The following is a 21,398-nucleotide window of genomic DNA, read 5'->3' as shown; positions in this document are numbered from 1 at the left end:
TTCAAGCTATTAACATATTAAGGAAAGCTGATGTCTTAGCACCAAGCCCTAGATTTATTCTCCCCAGTGCAAAAATAACTATTCATGACTACAGATTCTCACTTAGCAAATTTTGATCTATGCAGTCCAATCCTCTTTTATACCATGCCCTTACATCACGATGATATTTGCTATGAGATATCCAATGAACTGCTTTTTGAAAACCTATATATACACACCAACAGAAATTCCCTAATCAACACATTCTGTTACATCAAAGATGCAATTTGCTTTTAAAAAGGTCATGATGGCTTTCCCCAATCAATCCCTTCTTGGCCAAATGACTATTAATTCTGCCCCCACTTATTTTTCTGCAAGTTCGCCCCTGCTTATCATTAACCACAAGACTGACATCTGAAAGTTTCTCTTCCTCATATTTTTTGACCTCTGCTCAACCTTACTTCTCACTTAGAACCTGTTCCCTCCTCATGCGCCTATCGAATATTTTAGAATTCCTCTTTATATTTGCCAGCAGTCTGCTGATTTCTTTTTAAATTCCTCTCTGAAATTTCTTTAATTAGCTTATATTTTGTTTGTGTTAACAACCAGGCATCTCTAACAAGCTATTTTGAGTCTTTTATACCCTCTATCTTTTCTATTATCCATTGATTTTATTTTACTTTATTTTCCCTACTGTTCCCCAAGTGACTTTGAGTCATCTGGAAATACAACTCAGACACAGGGTCTTTAGCCCGATGAGTCCCTGTACACCATCAAACACCCATCGTTACACCTATTCTACCTTAGTCCATTTTCTTAGAGTCACAATATGGAAGCCAGCTTTTTGATTCATAATGTCAATGCTATCCAGTGGGGATCCATCCATATTTATCCCTTCAATCAGCACTTCAAGAGCTCCTGTTGATCCCTCCTGATAGTTGTTAATGACACTGCTTCCACCACACTCTCCAGTATATTTCACATAATCACTTTGCACTTTGGAAGGAAAAACCAAGGTAGACCATTCAAGGTAAATGGTAGGGCACTGAGGAGTGCAGTAGAACAGAGGGATCTGGGAATACAGATACAAAATTCCCTAAAAGTGGCGTCACAGGTAGATAGGGTGGTAAAGAGAGCTTTTGGTACATTGGCCTTTATAAATCGAAGTACAGTCGGCCCTCCTTATCCGCGGATTCCACATGCGCGAATTCAACCAATCGCGAATCGCGAAAACCCGGAAGTGCTCTTCCAGCACTTGTTGTTCGAGCATGTACAGACTTTTTTTACTTGTCATTATTCCCTAAACAATGCACTATAACAACCATTTTACATAGCATTTATATTGTATTAGGTATTATAAGTAATCTAGAGATGATTTAAAGTATTTGGGAGGATGTGCGTGGGTTATCGTGCATCGGGATCGAAAAAAATCCAAAGTTCTCTTACAGGTACATCAGGTATTATTTAGCGTCAGTTAGTCAAACGTTTGTCTTAGTATATATTTTACCTTTCTATGCATATAAAACAAGAACGTATGTTTCAGCGCTAGGCTCAGGAACGGAAGTTCTCGGGACTCGAGACAGATCGCTCCCAAATGCGCTCTCCACTGTGTTGGGTTGATGCGGAGGATCAAAAACCCCAAACCCAATAATTAAACCACTGCATTGGTTAGTAATAATTGTAGCTTTCATCGGGGCAGAGCCTTTCTCAACTTATCCTTTAAAATTGTTCCGATCGTTGACCGATGTAGCCTAACACTTTTCCAATGACCGATGGGAGTTTCACCTCTTTCCGATCGCTTTATTATTTCCACTTTATTTTCAATCGTGATTATTTTCGTGAACAGAAACACTGCACATTCAGAGCTCTGGCGCCGGGTCCTAATGTCCAGCGGACTTAAACAGGTTAAATAAGGTCTGGGGTTCCGCTGGGTCCTAAGATCCACCGGATAGCGGCAGGTTGAATAAGTGACTTGAGTATCCGTGAATTTTGGTATCCGCGAGGTCCCGGAACCAATCCCCCACAGATAAGGAGGGCCGACTGTAATGAGTACAAGAATTGGAATGTTATGGTGAGGTTGTATAAGGCATTGGTGAGGTCACATTTGGAGTATTGTGTACAGTTTTGGTCACCTAATTACAGGAAGGATATTAATAAGGTTGAAAGAGTGCAGAGAAGGTTTACAGGGATGTTGCCGCGACTTGAGAAACTGAGTTACAGAGAAAGGTTGAATAGGTTAGGACTTTATTCCCTGGAGCGTAGAAGAATGAGGGGTGATTTGATAGAGGTATATAAAATTATGATGGGTATAGATAGAGTGAATGCAAGCAGGCTTTTCCCACTGAGGCTAGGGGAGGAAAAAAAACCAGGGGACATGGGTTAAGGGTGAAGGGGAAAAAGTTTAAAGGGAACATTAGGGGGGGGCTTCTTCACACAGAGAGTGGTGGGAGTGTGGAATAAGCTACCAGATGAAGTGGTAAATGCGAGCTCACTTTTAACATTTAAGAAAAACTTGGGACAGGTACATGGATGAGAGGTGTATGGATGGTCCAGGTGCAGGTCAGTGGGACTAGGCAGAAAAATGGTTCAGCACAGCAAAGAAGGACCAAAAGGCCTGTTTCTGTGCTGTAATGTTCTATGGTTCTACTCTGTGGTCAAGAAATGGCTCTCTGAAATCTCCACTAAACCTCTTATCCCAAACCTAGTTTTATTCATCTCTGAAGAAGGGAATCAGTCCTGCAGTTAACCCCATCTGCACCCTTCATAATTTTATACATTTCCATGTCTTCTCTTAACTTCCTTTTATCCAGGTACCTGACTAACTGATAAAGTAGGTTAAAAGTAGGTTCTAACTTATAAGACCCAACTCATCTAGTTTCTCACAATAACAAGTACACTGCATCCCTGGCAACATCCTGGTGAATCTCCTCGACATCCTCTCTAGCATTATCATATCATTCACATATTGTTGTGACCTGAACTGCACTCAGTACTCCAGATGAGGTCTGACTAATGCCTTACAAAGCTGGAGCATAACTTCCCTGCTTTTATATTCATTGCCTTGACTAACGAAGTCCAGCATCCAATTTGCCTTTTTAACTATGTTCTCTACTCGTACTGTCACCTTCAAATATCTTTAGACTTGTATACTAGCGTCCCTGTGTTCCTCAATACTCTCAAGAATCTTACTATTCATGGTCAATGTCCTAGCCTCATTGGTATTCCAGCCAGTCACAGGGAGAACTACAAACTCCAAACAGACACAACCAAAGTTCAGGACTGAACCCAAGTTCCTTGTGGCAGTGATACAACATCTATACTACATGCACATATGTACCACTTTTTCCATTTGAAATCATTCTGAATGCAACTAAAGCATCTTTGCCCCAATACCTCCAATTATTCAATTGTTTGACAGGCTAATTCCAATTTACAAGAAAGATCTGTTCTCATGCCCTGGGGAACACCACTAGTCACTGGCAGTCAGCCAGACAAGGTTCCTTTTATTCCCACTTGCTGCCTACTACCAATCAGCCAATGCTCTAACCACAGTAGTAACTTTCCTGTAATACCATGGACTCTTAACTTGGTAAGCAGCCTCATGTGTGGCACCTTGTTAAAGGCCTTCTGAAAGTCCAAATATACAACATCCACTGCACCTACTTTATCTATCCTATTCAGAGGGCCTTAGTTTGTAGATATGCATGAAGACCTGAGTGTTCATAAGTCCACAGAAATTGTCTACAAATGGAGGAAACTCAGTACTGTTGCTCCTCTCACTAGGAGTGAGCATCCTGCAAAGATCACACCAAGAGCACAACATATAATGCTGAAGGTGATAAAGAACCAAGGGTAACAGCAAAAGACCTGCAAAAATCTCTAGAACTTATTAAAGTCTCTGTTAATGTGTTCACTATAAGAAAAACACTGAAGAAGAATGGCGTGCACAGAGGAAACCACTGCTCTCCGAAAACAAAACATTGCTGCCATGTTTCAAGCTTGCAAAAGACCACCTGGATGTTCCATAATGCTTCTGGGACAATGTTCTGTGGACAGACGAGAGAAAAGTTGAACTTTTTAGGCGAAATGCACACTGTTACGTTTGGAGGAAAAAGGACACTGCCCACCAACACCAAAACCTCATCCCAACCATGAAGCATGGTGGAAGGAGAATCATGGTTTTGGACTACTTTGCTGCCTCAGAGACTGGACAGCTTGCAATCATTGAGGGAACAATTAATTCAAAATTGTATCGAGACATTTTACAGGAGAAAGTCGGGGTAGAGATCTGTCACCTGAAACTTAATAGAAGTAGATAATGCAACACAATGATCCAAAACACGAGAAAATCAACAACAGAATAGTTTAAGAAGAAGAAAATTTGTATTTGGAATGCCCAAGTCAGAGTCCAGACCTTAACCCAATGTGGCATGACCTCAAGAGGGCTGTTCATTCAAGGTATACTAGATATATTGATGAACTGAAACAGCTTTGTATGGAGGAATGGCCTAAGATTCCTCCTCATCTTTGTGCAAGTTTGATCAGCAGCTACAGGAAACATTTGGTGGTTATTGCAGTTAAAGGGGGTTCTACCAGTTATTAAATAGAAGGGGTCACATACATTTTCCAGCCTAGACTGTGAATGATTAAGGTGTTCAATAAAGGCATGAAAAGTACCATTGTTGTAAGTTTAGGCAGATTGTATTTGTCTATTAATGTGACTTAGATGAAGATCTGACCACATTTTATGTGCAATTAACACAGAAAACCAGGTAATTGCAAAGGCTTCACATACCTTTTCTTTTTATCTTGTCTCTTACACTGACACTTACTGGAAACTTACCTTTTCCTTGTTCTGGAGCTATTTAGCTCCCACAATCTGTCTTTGCATCTGCTTGCTACTTTTCATTGCTTCCCTCCATGTCCAACATTCTGCAAACTACTTGGAACCTCTGCCATATCATCAGCAAGCCTTCCATAAGGAGCAAACACGAGGAAATCTGCAGATGCTGGAAATTCAAACAACACACACAAAATGCTGGTGGAACACAGCAGGCCAGGCAGCATCTATAAGAAGAAACACCGTAGACGTTTCGGGCCGAGACCCTTCGTGCAGTATACCACACCAGCCGACTCACAGGTGAAGTGTCGCCTCACCTGGAAGGACCGTCTGGGGCCCTGAATGGTGGTGAGGGAAGAGGTGTAAGGGCAGGTGTAACACTTGTTCCGTTTACAAGGATAAGTGCCAGGAGGGAGATCGGTGGGAAGGGATGGGGGGGACAAGTGGACAAGGGAGTCGCGTAGGGAGCGATCCCTGCGGAAAGCAGAAGGGGGGGGGGGGGGGGAGAGATGTGCTTGGTAGTGGGATCCCGTTGGAGGTGGCAGAAGTTACAGAGAATTATACGTTGGACCTGGAGGCTGGTGGGGTGGTAGGTGAGGACAAGGGAAACCCTATCCCAAGTGGGGTGGCAGGCGGATGGGGTGAGGGCAGATGTGCAGGAAATGGGAGAGATGCATTTGAGAGCAGAGTTGATGGTGGAAGAAGGGAAGCCCCTTTGTTTAAAAAAGGAAGACATCTCCTTCGTCCTGGAATGAAAAGCCTCATCCTGAGAGCAGATGCGGCAGAGACGGAGGAATTGTGAGAAGGGGATAGCATTTTTGCAAGAGACAGGGTGGGAAGAGGAATAGTCCAGGTAGCTGTGAGAGTCTGTAGGTTTATAGTAGATATCAGTAGATAAGCCGTCTCCAGAGATGGAGACAGAAAGATCAAGAAAGGGGAGGGAGGTGTCGGAAATGGACCAGGTAAATTTGAGGGCAGGGTGAATGTTGGAGGCAAAGTTAATGAAGTCAACGAGCTCAGCATGCGTGCAGGAGGCAGCGGCAATGCAGTCGTCGATGTAGCGAAGGAAAAGTGGGGGACAGATACCTGTATAGACTTGGAACATGGACTTCCACAAAGCCAACAAAAAGGCTGGCATAACTGCGACCCATGTGGGTGCCCATGGCTACACCCTTGGTTTGGAGGAAGTGGGAGGAGCCAAAGGAGAAATTATTGAGAGTAAGAACTAATTCCGCTAGACGGAGGAGAGTGGTGGTAGAGGGGAATTGGTTAGGTCTGGAATCCAAAAAGAAGCGGAGAGCTTTGAGACCGTCCTTCCATAAGGACATTCATCTCAGTTATGCAGGGGTGTATTCCATCTGGCATGTACTCCCCAGTCCCCCAGAAAGCCTCAAGAATCTAGAGCCTTCTCTCCTGCAACATCTCTCTAGTCACAGCTCTTAAATTCACTGGGTCACAGTATAGGGCTATTCCGAATTAATCTTCATACAGTCATCCTTTAAAGTGCTGCTATTTAATCATTTTCCTAACTCTTAAATATCAGCCTACATGATCTCTTCCCCTTCACTACTTAAGCCACTGGTATTGACATAAACTACAGCCTTATGGTTGGAATGCAGTAATGTCACCAATTGCTTGAACTCCAAAAACTAGCACCTTAGCTTCTCCTGTTGATAATACTCCCTTCACTCACAACTGTTCTGCACACAGGGAATGTCTTGGAGCTCCCATTCAGCACAGGATATACATTGCATGGGTACAAGGTGCCCATCCATGTATTTATTAGATTAACTCAACTAGCAAAAAATGAACACTTAAAATGCATTTATTGTTAGATTACTTACAGCTTTATTTATTGATTTATTTTTAATGCTAGGTTCTTTGTTTAAGGTAAATGCTTGTTTAAGCTCATTTCTGAAGATACCAGGGTTGAAAGGTTTCTAGAAAGCAGCATGTTATGGAGAATCATGAAGAAAGAGAGGCAAAGCCCTTTTAAGCAGGACATTCTTGACTTTAGAATACGCTGACGTATACTTTCTGTTGACTAATGAGATACGCAATCCTGTGAGATGCTCAACTTCAAAGCCCAGTCTTGCAGCAGGTCCGTAGTGGAATCTTCTGCTAAGAAACCAGCTCCCCAGCTGATTGGCAAAGTCCAGTTCTGTACAGGGCTCGGCATGTAATTGACAGGTTTTACCACCAGAATTGCCTTGAGAGCAAATTAAGGCCACACCCAGTACCAATGCTGTCACCACCATTCAAAAGCTATTAAATACTAAAATTTTAAATGATTACAAGAGCATATTCTGGCCACATTGCAACTCAGCACAATGACATTAATATAGTGCAAAATCCCAAGGTATTTCACAGAAGTGTGAGGAAAACTTTAACACTGCAAAATGAGGTAGTTTTTGGACAGATGACCAAAAGACCAAAAGTTTCTGGACAAAAAGACGACAGGGTTTAAGCATTAGAGAGTAGAAATTTACTCAAGAATTTCCATTCAGGCATAACTGCCAACAGTAGGGTGGTTAAAATTAACAGGGAAGAATAAAAAGACAGAAATGAAATACCTAAAAGCCTAAGGAGACTACAGAGAAAAAGGATACCTGGGGCTTTTGGGGTATTTGAAACACATAACAATTTTAAAAAAGGGGTGTGGTTGGATTAGGCAGAAGCCAGTAAGCACGGGGCTGAGCAGGTTCTGGTGCAAGTGATAAAAGTTCAGACTAAATTAATAGTGCTGTTAAGATGATGTATGTGTGTTAGCCTTCATCAGTCCAAGGACTGAGCTCAACAACCACAAGGTAATGTTGCAGCTCTAGACTACACATTGGAGTATTGTGTTCAGTTCTGGTTGCCTCTTTATAGGAAGAATGTGGAACCATTAGAGAGCGTGCAGAGGAGATCTACCAGGATGCAGCATGGATTACAGAACATGTCTTATGAGGAAAGGTTGACTGAGCTAGGGGTTTTCTCCTTGGAGGATGAGGGGTGACATGATGGAATGGACAGCCAGAGGGATTTTGCCACAGTGGCAATGACTAATAACTGAGGACATCTTTTTGAGGTGAGTGAAGAAAACTTTAAGGGAGATGTCAGAGGTAGTTGTTTTTTTTTAAAAACGGAGTGGTAAGTGCTTGAAATGTACTGTTAGGGGTCATGGCAGAGGCAGATAGGTTAGGGACATTTAAGAAACTCTTAGATAGGCACAATGATGAAAGGAAAATGGAGGGTTATGAACTGCGTAGGAGGCAAGGGTTAGATTGATCGAGTATTTGACAAGGGTACTAACTGATGACATCATTTCTTTTCACACATATTTGGCCTGATCAACTGAGTATTTCTAGCGCTTCTGTTTTTATTTTAAGGCTACATCCACACTAGACCAGATAATTTGGAAAACGCCAGTTTCGCGTAAAAACGATAGGCGTCCATACTATGCGTTTTAAAAAATATCTCTGTCCACATTGAAATGGATATTTTGGCGAATCTCCTCCTACTGCACATGCGCAGCACACATCTACCGAAAACAAGTGGCATGTATGGTGTCGAATCTCGCTGTGAAAGATGGTGCGTGTTTGTTCAGTTACAGACTAGAAAAACTTAAACAACGGGCAGCTGTTGGCTCTTGCTCAGGAGGACTTAAAAGTAAAAAAAAACAAATACTGGAACGTACGGAGGCATCCAACAGGGAGTTCACGGACACTATGACCCAGCTGACGACGAACATTGAAAAACTGACGAACTCTGTTGCATTAATAAAGCACCTTGTTAAATGTGTAAAACATGTCTGCATCAGTATTATCTTGTATTTCCATACAATGCTACATTAGGCTGTTACACATCTATTGTCAGAGAAGTACTTGCATAAATAGGAAAACCACCTTCATATGAGCAAGGACAGAAAACGGGGCAAAGTGAGTCCTGACGAAGGGTCTCGGCCCGAAATGTCGACAGTGCTTCTCCTTATAGATGCTGCCTGGCCTGCTGTGTTCCACCAGCATTTTGTGTGTGTTGTTTGAATTTCCAGCATCTGCAGATTTCCTCATGTTTGCAAAGTGAATATATACTTATTTATTCAGTAAGTTATGGGTCAAAGTATTTGGTGAGTACACTACTAACTCTTCTGGCTTCAGTCTTGTTGCCGTCTGTTCTGAAATTGTTAGGTTGCGTTCAAGAAAACAATGAAATGGTGCGCTACCACCTGACAGCATTTTCAGATTTCTCCGGTTATCCCGTCCACACTGATCCGCTCAAGTGCGTTTTCAAAATTACACACGCTGGACAGCGTTTCTGAAAAGCTCCGGTTTCAGGGGACAAAAATGCCATTTTAGTGTGGACGGAGGGTTAAAAATGAAGAGGAAAAGCTTTGGTTATGGATTTATCTGGTGTAGTGTGGACGTAGCGTTAAGTCTTTGGGTGACTGGTTCAGCTATTATTGAACTGGAACAGGGTGCGGAGCAGACTCAATAGGCCAAATGGCCTAATTCTGCTCCTATGTCTTATGGCCTAACGTGATAAAGAAGTGACTAGCTTTAATGATGGAGTGTGAATGGTAGCTCATTGGCAGCATATTGAAGGACATTCTGAAGGACCTGATGTACCTAACCCTGAAGCAAGCCAGGCTGAAACACAGAGAGATGAGGCCCCCTCTACCCAACATCTTGTTAGCCAATGAGGAGTCACTGGAAAACAAAACTGAGGACCTGAGGACTAGATTGTTGCATTGAAAGAAAGTGAGAAATTATTGTCTTCTGCGTTTTACCCAGACATGACTTACTCAGAGTATGCCAGATGCTGCGATCAGACCCAAAGGTTTCTCAATACACAGGACGGACTGAACTGCTGATTCAGAAAAGGCAGAAGATGGAGGGAGGTGTGTGGTTCATGATAAACTCTGTGGTGCTCCAATGTGGCAGTTTTGTCATACTCTTGTTCCCCCCATCCTTGAAGACCTAACAATCAAATGCCTACTGTTCTATTTGTCAAGAGTTTTTCTGCAAAATCCTGGCCGCAGCTTACATACCACCATTTGTTGATTGTAGACAGGCACTTCAGATACTGCATGATGCCATCACCAAGGGCTCATTGGTGGAACTCAGTGAATACACCATGGCTGTCATGGACAGCTGCAGATGAGTGTGTCCCCACAAAATCATTCTGACTCTTCTCCAACCAGAAACCCTGATTGAACCATGAGATCTGCAATCTGTTCACGGCCAGATCAGAAACATTCATGTCTGGCAACCAAGAAAGTTTCTCCACCTGATGATTTTTTTAAAATATATATACAAGGATGGAATTTGCTTCATTACTTTCCTCAGCAACACAAGATATTCCATGAGTAAATTCCCTCTTTGATCTTCGCTCAGCCTAATAACCTGTTCCCGCTCATGTGCCTGAAGAACATTTTACAATTCTTCTTTATATCTGCCGCCAGTCATTCCTCACATCTTGCTTTGCTACTGATTCCTTTAATTTCCTCTCCGAAATTTCTATAACCAGTCTGAATTTTATTTGTGTGAACATCCAGGCATCTATCCTTTTTTGGGGTCTATTAATATGTTCTATCCTTTGCTTACCCATTGATATGTCTTTACTTTCATTACTGCTTCCTAATGTGTCCTTGAATCATTGAAAAATACGGCCTTTTAGCCCACTGGGTCCATGGTTTTAAATTAGTTTTTCAATTTTTTAAGTTTTTACATGCTTCTGAGTATCAGATTTTTTAAAAAAAAGTTAGAATAAATGACATTTCTCAGAGCTGGCAGAGTACTAGGCCCAACTCAGAGTGTTTCAGAAGCCAGGCCTCTATTCACTCATGGTCCAGACGTCACTACTGGGTTCTAGGCTACAGACAGCCTGCCCCTGGACAATGTGGGTCGGAAGCAAGCAAGGGAGTGAATCACCAGAAAGAGTTGCAAAGTTTGATGGAATTCATGGGCAGGGTTGTGCAACATAGTACGTATGGGAGATAAATTTCCTCCTTCCAATGCTTGAATGAAGAAAAAATGGAAGATCAAGAGAGGTAGGGCAGTGTTTCAATAGTGTCTGTGTGGAAATATAGTTGTGGATGATCACACTGGAATGGAATCCACTGCAAATCTATGCCACTTCTTCCATGATTTGAATAGGAATGTGACATATGTTGTAAGATGATCACAAGAGATGAGGCTAAACAGAGACATTTTGCACTTTTTATATGGCACGAAGTATTTAAAAGGTACATAAACCAATATGGTGTATTTACCATTTCTTACTCCTTGAACAGTAGAAGTATCTCTATGCTTACTCTTCACAACTTTCTCAGAATTTTAAGGTCTTCCATCAGGCCACTTCAAGGCTTCTCCTTTCTCATGAGAAGAGCCTCACCCCACTCAATCATCAATGACAGAAATTCAAAACAAAAGCCCAAATAATAAATGAATTTAAACAGAAATAGCCAATACAGATTCACTCTCAGCTACCGTGATCATGTTAAACACATATGATAACTCAAATTCATGACACAAGTTAGTGAATGAAAGTCTATGCTCATGAAGACGTTACTTGAATGGGATGGAAAAGAATAAATGTGACTGGAAAGTTATTGCTGATTCACCAATCACAGAGTGAGCAAGGAAACCTGGAGAAGTTCCTTTCCTGTAGGATGCCGATACAAAGGGATCTACTATAATTGAGTTACAGGATCTAGTACAACATTTTATAGAAGACTAGATTATGAATGCATGACTTAATCAGGAGTGTGCAAAATACAGGATGAGTGTTGGACTGTTTCAGTAAAAACTCAACAGACTCTGACCCCCCAAACCCACTTCTGCATTGTAAACTTTCACACTTCAGGCAATTCTTCTTTTCTGAACCCCTGAAATTCCTCCAAGTGTTTAAATGTAATGGTTTCCACTCAGAACTCCCCAAGAATTTACTACACAAAAATGATCCAAAATAAACCTCACCGTATTTACAGTGATACTGAAATAAGTTCAGAACACTACTCACACTACTAGATATCTCGTCTCCAAATACAAAGCTCTGTTTTTGCACCAGACATGAGCTGCCCAACTTTTTCCACTGTAAGACTATAAGACATAGGAGCAGAATTAGGCTATTCGGCCCAACTAGTCTGTTCTGTCACTCAATCATGGCTGATTCATTATCCCTCTCAACCCCATTCTCCTGCCTGCTTCCTGTAGCCTTTGACACCGTTAGACCATTCAGGATGATGTAGGCCGTGCACTCAGAAATATATACTTCACACTAAACTGGTAATATAAGCCTGTCGAGCAAGAGGCAGATCCCAAGAACCAGCTTCCAAACTCTGTGGAACAAATATGGACAACAACTTAATTTAATATGACAAGTGCCCACCTTTTAGAATTTACTTCTCACCTGACTATCCCTCCTGCTTTCTGAATTCTCATTCTTTCATCGTATTGGGTAGGATTATGTTCCTTCATCAGTGGCACGGGTGTCAGTTTCCTGCTCATCTCATTGAATCGACACAGAATAGCCTGGAAGGCAACACAGGTAAAGGTTAACTCTGACTCCAGTAAATAGTCATCTTTATAATACTGTTGACTTCTCACAGCCCAAGACTTCACATTCACTGATACCCAAAGATTGTTCACTTCTTAATCCTACATGCTACAACCTGAGCTTGATATCTAATCATCCATGTACTTACACGGTGAGATCATACAACCACTGACCCAGGCAACACTCTGAGTTCATACATCTACTAAACTTATAATTCCCAAAACTGTACAAAGATTTGTACAGAATGAGCATGTAAAGATGCATGCTGATGCATAAAAAGAGCTAGTTTCATTGAAAATGTCTTCCTCTCTTCTGTTATCCATTGGAATCTGATGACGACGTCCACTCCTTTAACGGTGAGATCTTTGATTGAAAATGTAATTACCCCAATACAAATGAAGAAATTACTGATTCGCTTACACTTGATCATTAGCATTTAGTACTTCACATCATTAATCCATAGATTAGGCACGATCCATAGAATCATGCCTTCCTTCTATGCTGGTGACAGTGGACACCCAGAGCCATGAACACACTTGTCAATGGGGATACCTGAGCGGTGGCAGGACATCGATAATGGAAGCATGGGGTAGACAAGAAGCAGCTCTCCACACCACTAATGTTCACTGCTCTCAACTTAGCCAGCTGTTAAACATGCCAATTTTTTAAAGGTTTTTGAATATTTTCAGAGATATTAAGGAAAATTAGGCCGAAAGTGGGCAACCGGGACCGGCACGGAGGGCGCAGTGACTGGGCCAAAGGACCTGTTTCCATGCTATTTAACTCTATGACTCCATGAACAAAAAAAAAATTAAAATTCAATTAAAACTCCTTTAGTTGTTACTGTCCACTCTTCCCCATTGCACAACAGACAATATAAAAAACAATTTATCTCTTACCCTATGAATAGATTCTAGACACCCATATACTGTATCTGAAGACCAAAATCATCAGGCAGAAAGGCTCAGTTGGGAAGTGACTGGCAGAGCTCAAGCAATTATGTTTGGGGCTTTTGCGTTTGCAATAGGAGCCCTGAAATTTCCCAACATTCTGATGAATGCCAGTAAAAACAAGGGCTTTCTGGAAATTCTCCAGGATACCAAGTTCTCTTTAGTCACTGACATCACTGGAACAGTCAGAAGAGCCCACTAGTTGAGTCTCTAGCTAATCAAAATCAAAATCAGTGAAAGCTGTCACAGGATAACTCAGTCCATAACAACTGAGTTCTCCCGAGTTTTTTCGATCTTAATAGGAGGACACGCTTTTTTTTTTAAGAAAGGTGATTCAGCCACCAGAATAAAAATCACAAGAGTGGCCTGCAGAGTAAGATACGCAAATATATTTTAAAAATCCCATTGTAATTGAGACAACTAACAAAGAAGCTGCTGTTGTACAGCATGTAAACGTAGATAAGGTTTATCAGCTTGGCTCAAACACGTGTCGATGGAGTAAATCCATTTCCTGCTAATTTGCCTCAAAGAATTTGATAACATGAGTATTTGATATGTGCTGGATAATTGTTCATGAAGCATTCAATAATGCATTTAAATTAGGAATTATTAAAACCTTTGAAATTAAATTTTGTGGTCTTTGCAATTCAGTGATTACTAAAATATAAATCAGAAAATCACAAGAAAATCTGCAGATGCTGGAAATCCAAACATACACAAAATGCTGGAGGAACTCAGCAGGCCGGGCAGCATCTGTGGGAAAGAGTAAACAGTCAAAGTTTTGGGCTGAGCCTCTACATCAGGACAGGAAAGGACGAGAGGTCAGAGCAAGAAGGTGGGGGGGTGGAAGGAAGAAGTACAAGGTGTTAGGTGATGGGTGAAACCAGGAGCTGGGGAGGTAAGAAAAGAGCTGGGAAGTTGACTGGTGAAAGAGTTGGACAGGGCTGGAGGAGGGGAATCTGATAGGAGAAGATGGAAGACCATGGAAGAAAGGGAAGGGAAGAAGCACCAGAGGGTGATGATGGACAGGTAAGGAGAAAAGGTGGGAGAGGGAAATGGAAATTGGTTAATAGTGAAGAGAGGGGGAGTGGCAGGCATTTACCTGAAGTTCGAAAACCAATGCTCATGCCATCAGGTGGAGGCTACCCAGTCGGAATGGGAACGGGAAGTAGAATTAAAATAGGTGGCCACCAGGATATCCCTCTTATTTTCCCAATCTAAGACAGGTCTCACCTGTAAACAGGAAGCCACACCAGTTGGGACGAATGGACAAGAGAGCGATCCCTACGGAAAGTGGAGATGTGCTTGGTGATGGGATCCCGTTGAAAATGGCATAAGTTACAGTAAATATGTGCTGGACGCGGAGGCTAGTGCGGTGTTAGGTGAGGCCAAGAGGAACCCTATAGCTGATTGGGTGGGTGAGGGCAGTGTTGATGGTGGAGGAAGGAGGACATCTCATTAGTTCTAGAACTAAATGCCTCTTCTTGAGAGCAGATGCGGAAAGGCTCAGAAGATCAGGCAACATCAACAGGGAAGGAAAGAGAAATCAATGTCTTTCATCAGAAAAAAGCCCAGAATAAAAGAAGTTTAAGGATACAGGCAAAACAGAACATGAGTAAAGAAGTTAAGTTCAGTCTAAAGAAGATGAAAATGAAAAATAAAAATGTTAAAGTAAAGAAAGTTTTGAATCTTGAAAGGCTGTAAATGTGTCTGATGTAGTGTTTCATGAGCTCACATTAAGTTCCTTTTGTTCAATGTAGCAAGCCAAGGATAGAAAGAGTGGGATTAAAAATTAATATTGGCAAATGCCAATAAACTCAAGTTTACAATTGAGCGCTGAATATAGTGCCATAAATTGGTCATAAATCTGTGTTTGGTTTCCCAGTGTAAAAGAAATCACACCATGATCAATAAATACAGAACACTGAGTTCAGCAAATCAGGTGAATTGCTGTTTTAATTGTGAAGTGTTCTTGACAGTCAGAGCAATGAAGGCAAATTCACAGGAGTTGCTTTTTTTTTTAAAAAAAATCTCCTCAAGGAAGCTCAGGGAAGAGCTGTCTACATGTGATGATTGAGGGGTGAAGCCATATGTTGTGGAACTAACTTTTCACTTAAAATGTCAGGGCTAGGTAGAAAGATGTCACGTGTAGGTACTGGAGTTTGCTAGGGTGGAAGAACGGAGATAAGGGGACATCATTACTGAATTAGTAAAAGAGGGAAGGGACAAGAATGCAAATACATGAACTGGAGTAGGCATAATCAAGAACACTATCGCTGACAGAAGAGGGGTCATCTCCTTTGATAAAAGATGAACATTTATTGGAGACACTGCTATAGAAGGAGGTTTTGTAAAAACAGTTGCCTGATGTGAAAAGGTAATCAAGACGTCTATGACAGTCAGTAGATATTCATCCCAATTGTACTCACAGAAAAGGTATAAAGAAGCCAAAGAGATGGGTAAGATTTAGAAACTGACTTTGTGGAAGTGAAGAAAGGATGAAAACAGCAAACTTGGAATTTTCTATTTTGTTGGAAAAGGAGCCAGAGCTGCCATTAATGTATCTGAAAAAGAATAAATGAAGGTACTCAAGTGAGATCAGGTCAAAAAAGTGCAGGTAAATGATGTAAAGACAACGTGTGAAGTACTGATATGGATTCCCTTTCATTTGAGAGAAGGGAGCAGAGCCAAGAGCGGAGATGGTCAAAGTGATGACAAATTCAATCAGACGGTAGAAGCTGTTGGTGGATTATTATTTACTTTGAGAAATATCTCCTCAGAGAAATGCTTAAAAATAATAGAGTATCCCCATGGCTGATAAGAGGTATAGAGATTGGACAGACATGTGAAAACAATATGAATCAAGATGCTGTTGCAACTAAACAGAATGGGACTGTTAAGAGTGAACAGATGATCGTAGCAGAAACAAAATCCCACCTTTACATGAGGACCTGTCATTACATTTGCTCTAAACGGGATTTATTCAGAACAGAATGCAAAACTGAGAATTCAGGAGACAACATGGAACTATTAATATCACACTGGGCCCCAAACCCAATTCTGTACAGAACAGAAGGCACAGCATGAGACATATTAAAATTATGCCTTATGCCTAGGATGATCTATTGAATGTGGAAGCTGGTGGGGTGAAAGGCGATGGCCAAGAAAATTCTGCTCTTGCTCATTTCGGGGTGGGGGGGGGGGGGGCGAGAGAAGTATCGGAAATAAATGAAATGTTCTGATCAGGCAAATGGAATTTAATTCACAGAAACGTTTGGTAATGTTTTTGCAGAGAAGCAACACGTTAGAAGTTGCAGATGATGCGAGGGAGCAAAGGTATCTTGAAGGTTAGATTAATAAAGTGGCTGAAGAGGCCTCCTTTATCAATCAAGGTATGAGCATAGAGGTTGCAACGGAATTGTTTACAACACCAGTAAAGGCAGAACTTCATTAGTTTTGGTGCCCACATAACAACAAATACATGAGTGCACTGGAAAGGATGTAAAGAAGAGAACTAAAATTGATTCTACGAGGAAAGCTTGGATCATTGGATCAGCTAGGGTTATTTTCTTTGAAGTATGTGTGAGACAATGGACACTGATGAACTATGGGCCAGTTAAAAGACAAAAAACACATTTCATTTAGCAAATGGTTTAAAAAATTCTGATAAAACCAATATTTTCCATCACGTACAAAGGGTATGCCAGGATTAAGATAGAATATGTTCCACTTGGTTCCTTGGGAGCAACTCAAAACAACATTCACGAAGCTCAACACTACCCAGGTTAAAACGGGCCACAGGTCGGTCTGGCATTCTACTTACTGTTTTAAATCATTCAGTCCCTCCTCCACCAAGAGAGGCTGCAGTGTGTTCAAAGTGTGTAATTACTCATCTAGGTACTTCTATGTCACCTCCCAAACCCGTGATAAAGACAAAGATAGCAGAAATTTAAGACTACCAACACTTTCTGATTCCTTTCACATTATACTCTGTTATTATTCCTTCATCAAGGGTCTAAATCTTAGAAATCCAAACCAAAAGCATTGTAGAAGTATCATAAAAAAAGAGTAGCTATTTCTCAAGGGTAATATTGCAACAGAAGGCATCTCGAGCAGTATAATATCCTCAACACCATGCATTCCAATTGTGCTTAATAATCTCTGACATAGCATTTAATCAAAGATCTTCCTGGTCCACACGCACATCAACAGAATTACGCTTACCTATTCTGCCACCTAAAACCTCAAAAAATTCAAAATTATTTATCAAACACGACTCGCCTTTCATAAATCCATCCCAATTCCACCTCATCTGATTATACTTTCCAATTGCCCTGTTAACATTTTATTGATTATAGACTCCAGCATAAGCCCAAAATCAAAAATAACAGATGCTAGAGATCTGAAATAAAAGCAGAAAAAGTTGGAAACATTCAGCAGGTCAGACAGGGAATGGGGAGAGAGAAACTGAGTTAACATACACAATGAGACCCTTCATCAGAATACATGCATCATTAAACTACTGCAGTTAGTAGAAGTTCCCCTCAGCCCCACTTTCTGATTGACGTGAACAGGTCAAACATCAATGTAAAAGTGCATTTCACTTCAATCAAAGAAAAGATTTAGGGTTGTGGTGAAGTGGAAAACAATCATGTAATATTGAAGAACAAAGAAAGAGTTTAATAAGAGAAATTTTAAAGGGACGAGTTGATGGCAGGCTTATTTCAATTGTTATGCATCAACACATTAGAACGGATCACTGTCATTAGACAAAATTTCCTACCCTGCTGTCACCAAGGTTTGCAATGTACAAGTCTTTGTCCACCAGTAGAACACATGTGGCAGTGGATCCATCCTTCCAGGCAGGTTTTCTGCAGCAAAAAAGAAACAACACATGACTCATTAGTTCATTGACTAATGACTTATGGACAGATGAATACTAAAGAGTTTTTGCATATTTCAAGTTGGGTACATTATTTGGAAATGTGAGTGGCCAAATAGTATCAAACATCACAGAAAAAGGTTTTTCAGCCAACATCTATGCCACCTGCTTATCTACTTACACTAATCCAATTTACCTGTGCTAAGTCCATAGTTTACCCTGTCCTGGCATTTCAAGTACTCATCTAAATGCTCATTAAATTGGAAAAAAATATAACTCCACTATCTCTGCAGACTGCACACTTCAAATTCCACACTGTGAATATAATCCCTCTCAGATACCCTCTAAACCTACCTCTTACCTATGCCTTACATGTCTTCTTTTCTTTTACATGACACCTCTACCATGAGGAGTAAAGATTTTTACTATCCATCCCAATTATCCCTCTTGTAATTTAATACACCTCTATCAAGTAACTCCACAATCTCCTCCTCTCCAGTGAAAGCAAACTGAGCCAATTCACTCTTTCCTGATCAATGTAATGCCCCAAACTGGGCAATATCCCAGTGAACCCTACTTTGTACATTAAGATTACATCCACAGATGCTTGTCCTCACTTGGTTGAAAGAGAAAGCACACATTTTTCCCAGCAGGGATCACAAGATCTCCATCAGGAAGGAAGAACTTAGTCTAATTTTTTTTTTGAGAGAGAACTGATTACCAGATAACCTAGTCCAGACAAGAAAATGGAACTAGAAAGGTTTTTATTTCAGGCAAAAAAAAAAATCAAACTGCTGGAGGAACTCAGCAGGTCAAACAGTGTCTGTGAAGAGAAAAGTTGTCAACATCTCTGGTCAAGACCCTGCATCAGAAACCCCCCAGTTTCTTCATCAGTTCCCCCCCCCCCCCAACTCTTTTCCAGATTCTAACACCTGCAGTTTCAGGTCTCAGGGTTATATAAATTGACAATACTATTCAGAGGTGACAACAGATGTTCCAAATGAAAATTGGAACTATGAAAAGAGTGGCTAATTCTCTACCGGTAAATTTTAAGCAATACAAATGAAAGGTCAAGAATAAACATGCATAGTTTTTTTTTAATAGTAAAGGAAGAGATATGATACACTTGGCTTCAACTGTGCTTAGACAGGAGAAGGGGCAGGAGAAGATGGGGAAGAAAGAAGATCATTAACATCTCTGTTGACTACTCACTGGCTTGATGCTTGCTTCAGAAAGCCTTCATCTGTCTGCTTGAAGGTCATGAGAAGGCACTTCTTGATGGCCTTTTCCATATTAGTCACTTCTCCTGCACAGAATAATAAAGAAAATTCTGGTCCGTCTGCCCAAAATGCCTCACCTGAACTTTGGAGTTCCAATCCAGTGCAAGGATTTCAAGAAATCACACACAGAGCTGGGGAAATGTGCAAGACTGTTTTTTCCCCTCTCCGGGTTATAATCTGTTCATTAGAACTTCACTTTGAAAACATGCAAAGTAGGAGGTCAGGTCGATTGATGCCAATGTTAACGCTCTGGAGTGACATCCACAAAGTTTTGCAGAACACAACCCAAAATATCAAACGAACCCTCACTTGGAGTATTATGAGCAGGTTTGGGCCTCTTATATTAGAAAGCATGTGCTGACAATACAGCGGGTTCAAAGGAGGTTCATGAAAATGATTCCAGGATTGAACAGCTTGTCATATGAAGAATGTTTGATGGCTCTGGGCTTGCATTCACTAGAATTCAGAAGAATGAGGGGTTATCTATTTGAAACCTATCAAATGGTAAAAGGTCTTGATAGAGTGCATGTGGAGAGGAAGTTTCCTATGGTGGGAGGTCTAGGACCAAAGGACACAGCCTCCGAATAGAGGGGATTTCTTTTAGAATGCAGATAAGGAGGTATTTCTTTCATCAGAGAGGGGTAAATGTGTGGAATTTGTTGCCACAGGCAGTTGTGGAGGCCAAGTCTTTACGAATATTTAAGGCAGAGGTGGATAGATTCTTCATTAGTGAGGACATGAAAGGCTATGGGGAGAACGCAGGAGATTGGGGCTGAGAGGAAGAATGGAGCAGCCATGATGAAATGGCTGAGCAGACTTGTTGGGCCAAATGGCCTAATTCTCTCCTATATCTTATGGTCTAATTGCTTGTAATGACTAGAGCAGATTACAGTTTCACCATTGATTGAAGAACAGAGGATTATAATTTCCAGAACTCATTCTGAGTTTAACAAAAAGATCAGTGTTGTGCTACGGAGACTCTGTGAGTGAATACCCGAAATAATAACAGGTTATAATTGAATGCAGTCTTTCATTGTATACTATATGTAGTGGGAAAAAAAAGTCAGTTACTATTGATTCCAATACCAAAAAAAAAATCCCTGTAGGAGCTGAATACCTTCAAGAATAATTCTCACTCCTCTATGACCAGAACCTCCAGAAATGAACCACGGTTACTAGTTCAATAACTAGACAACAGTTCATTTACTGAACTTGGAAATTCTATGGATTTCAGATTATGGACTAGATTTCAGCTTCTCGTGGCTGTATAGTTACCTTTGGGAAAACTCCTGGTGAGATTAAGGTGAAGATTCTGCGCTGCATACTTGGATGCTCGTATGCCACCATGGCCATCGAAGACAGCAAAGTATGACAATCGAGATCTAAACCAGAGACCAAGAAGGAAAAACTGCAGATGAACTCATGAGAAAGGGCAAATGTGTTATTCACATCACCTGCAAGGATAGTCACTACACTTATGCATTGGTATTTCTTGTCAGAGAAGATGGAGGATCTCTGGAGTTCTATGCCTTGCGCGTGATGGAGACTGGATCACAACTGGTGATTCAAAAAGTGGTAGATCAATTTTTGAAACTGCAAGGAATTAAGGCATGTGGAGCTGAAACAGAAGATAAATTGAGGCCTAGGACACATCCGTCTTGTTCACCTCTAACCAAGCAGAGGTTGCATAATGCACAGAAAGGGGTCTTCTAAATTACCAACCAAGTTAAAGTATGTCAATGCAAGACATATCAGATAGTTTGTTGTCTTCTGAGCATTTTAATACTTACACTTCTGAAGGTAGCTGTGTAAAACTTGTTGTGAAATTGTTGATTATAACATGTGCATCCTGCATTTCTTCTCGCTCACCTTTTCTCTCCGCAGCATAACCTTTTAAGGTCACAAATCCTAAAGAAAACAGAGGAACT

General features: G+C 41.0%; 1 protein-coding gene across 9 annotated transcripts in view; it reads right to left on the bottom strand.

Annotated features, from left to right (window-relative positions):
- Positions 1-21,398, bottom strand: part of ilkap (integrin-linked kinase-associated serine/threonine phosphatase) — a 50,504-nt gene that overhangs the window by 16,116 nt on the left and 12,990 nt on the right. For all 9 annotated transcript variants that reach the window (XM_073040736.1, XM_073040734.1, XM_073040735.1 and 6 more), the window contains 5 exons: positions 21,261-21,378; positions 20,746-20,852; positions 19,403-19,496; positions 18,092-18,179; positions 12,212-12,333 (listed from right to left, as the gene is read on the bottom strand). In XM_073040736.1, the coding sequence (XP_072896837.1) occupies positions 12,212-12,333; positions 18,092-18,179; positions 19,403-19,496; positions 20,746-20,852; positions 21,261-21,378 (529 nt within the window). The remainder of the gene's footprint in view (positions 1-12,211; positions 12,334-18,091; positions 18,180-19,402; positions 19,497-20,745; positions 20,853-21,260; positions 21,379-21,398) is intronic.

This window comes from Hemitrygon akajei, chromosome 3, assembly GCF_048418815.1.
Source record: "Hemitrygon akajei chromosome 3, sHemAka1.3, whole genome shotgun sequence".
In the NCBI taxonomy this organism is placed as follows: Eukaryota; Metazoa; Chordata; class Chondrichthyes; order Myliobatiformes; family Dasyatidae; genus Hemitrygon; species Hemitrygon akajei.
The sequence above is the reverse complement of the archived record's forward strand: the minus strand, read 5'-3'. Positions and strand labels throughout refer to the sequence as shown.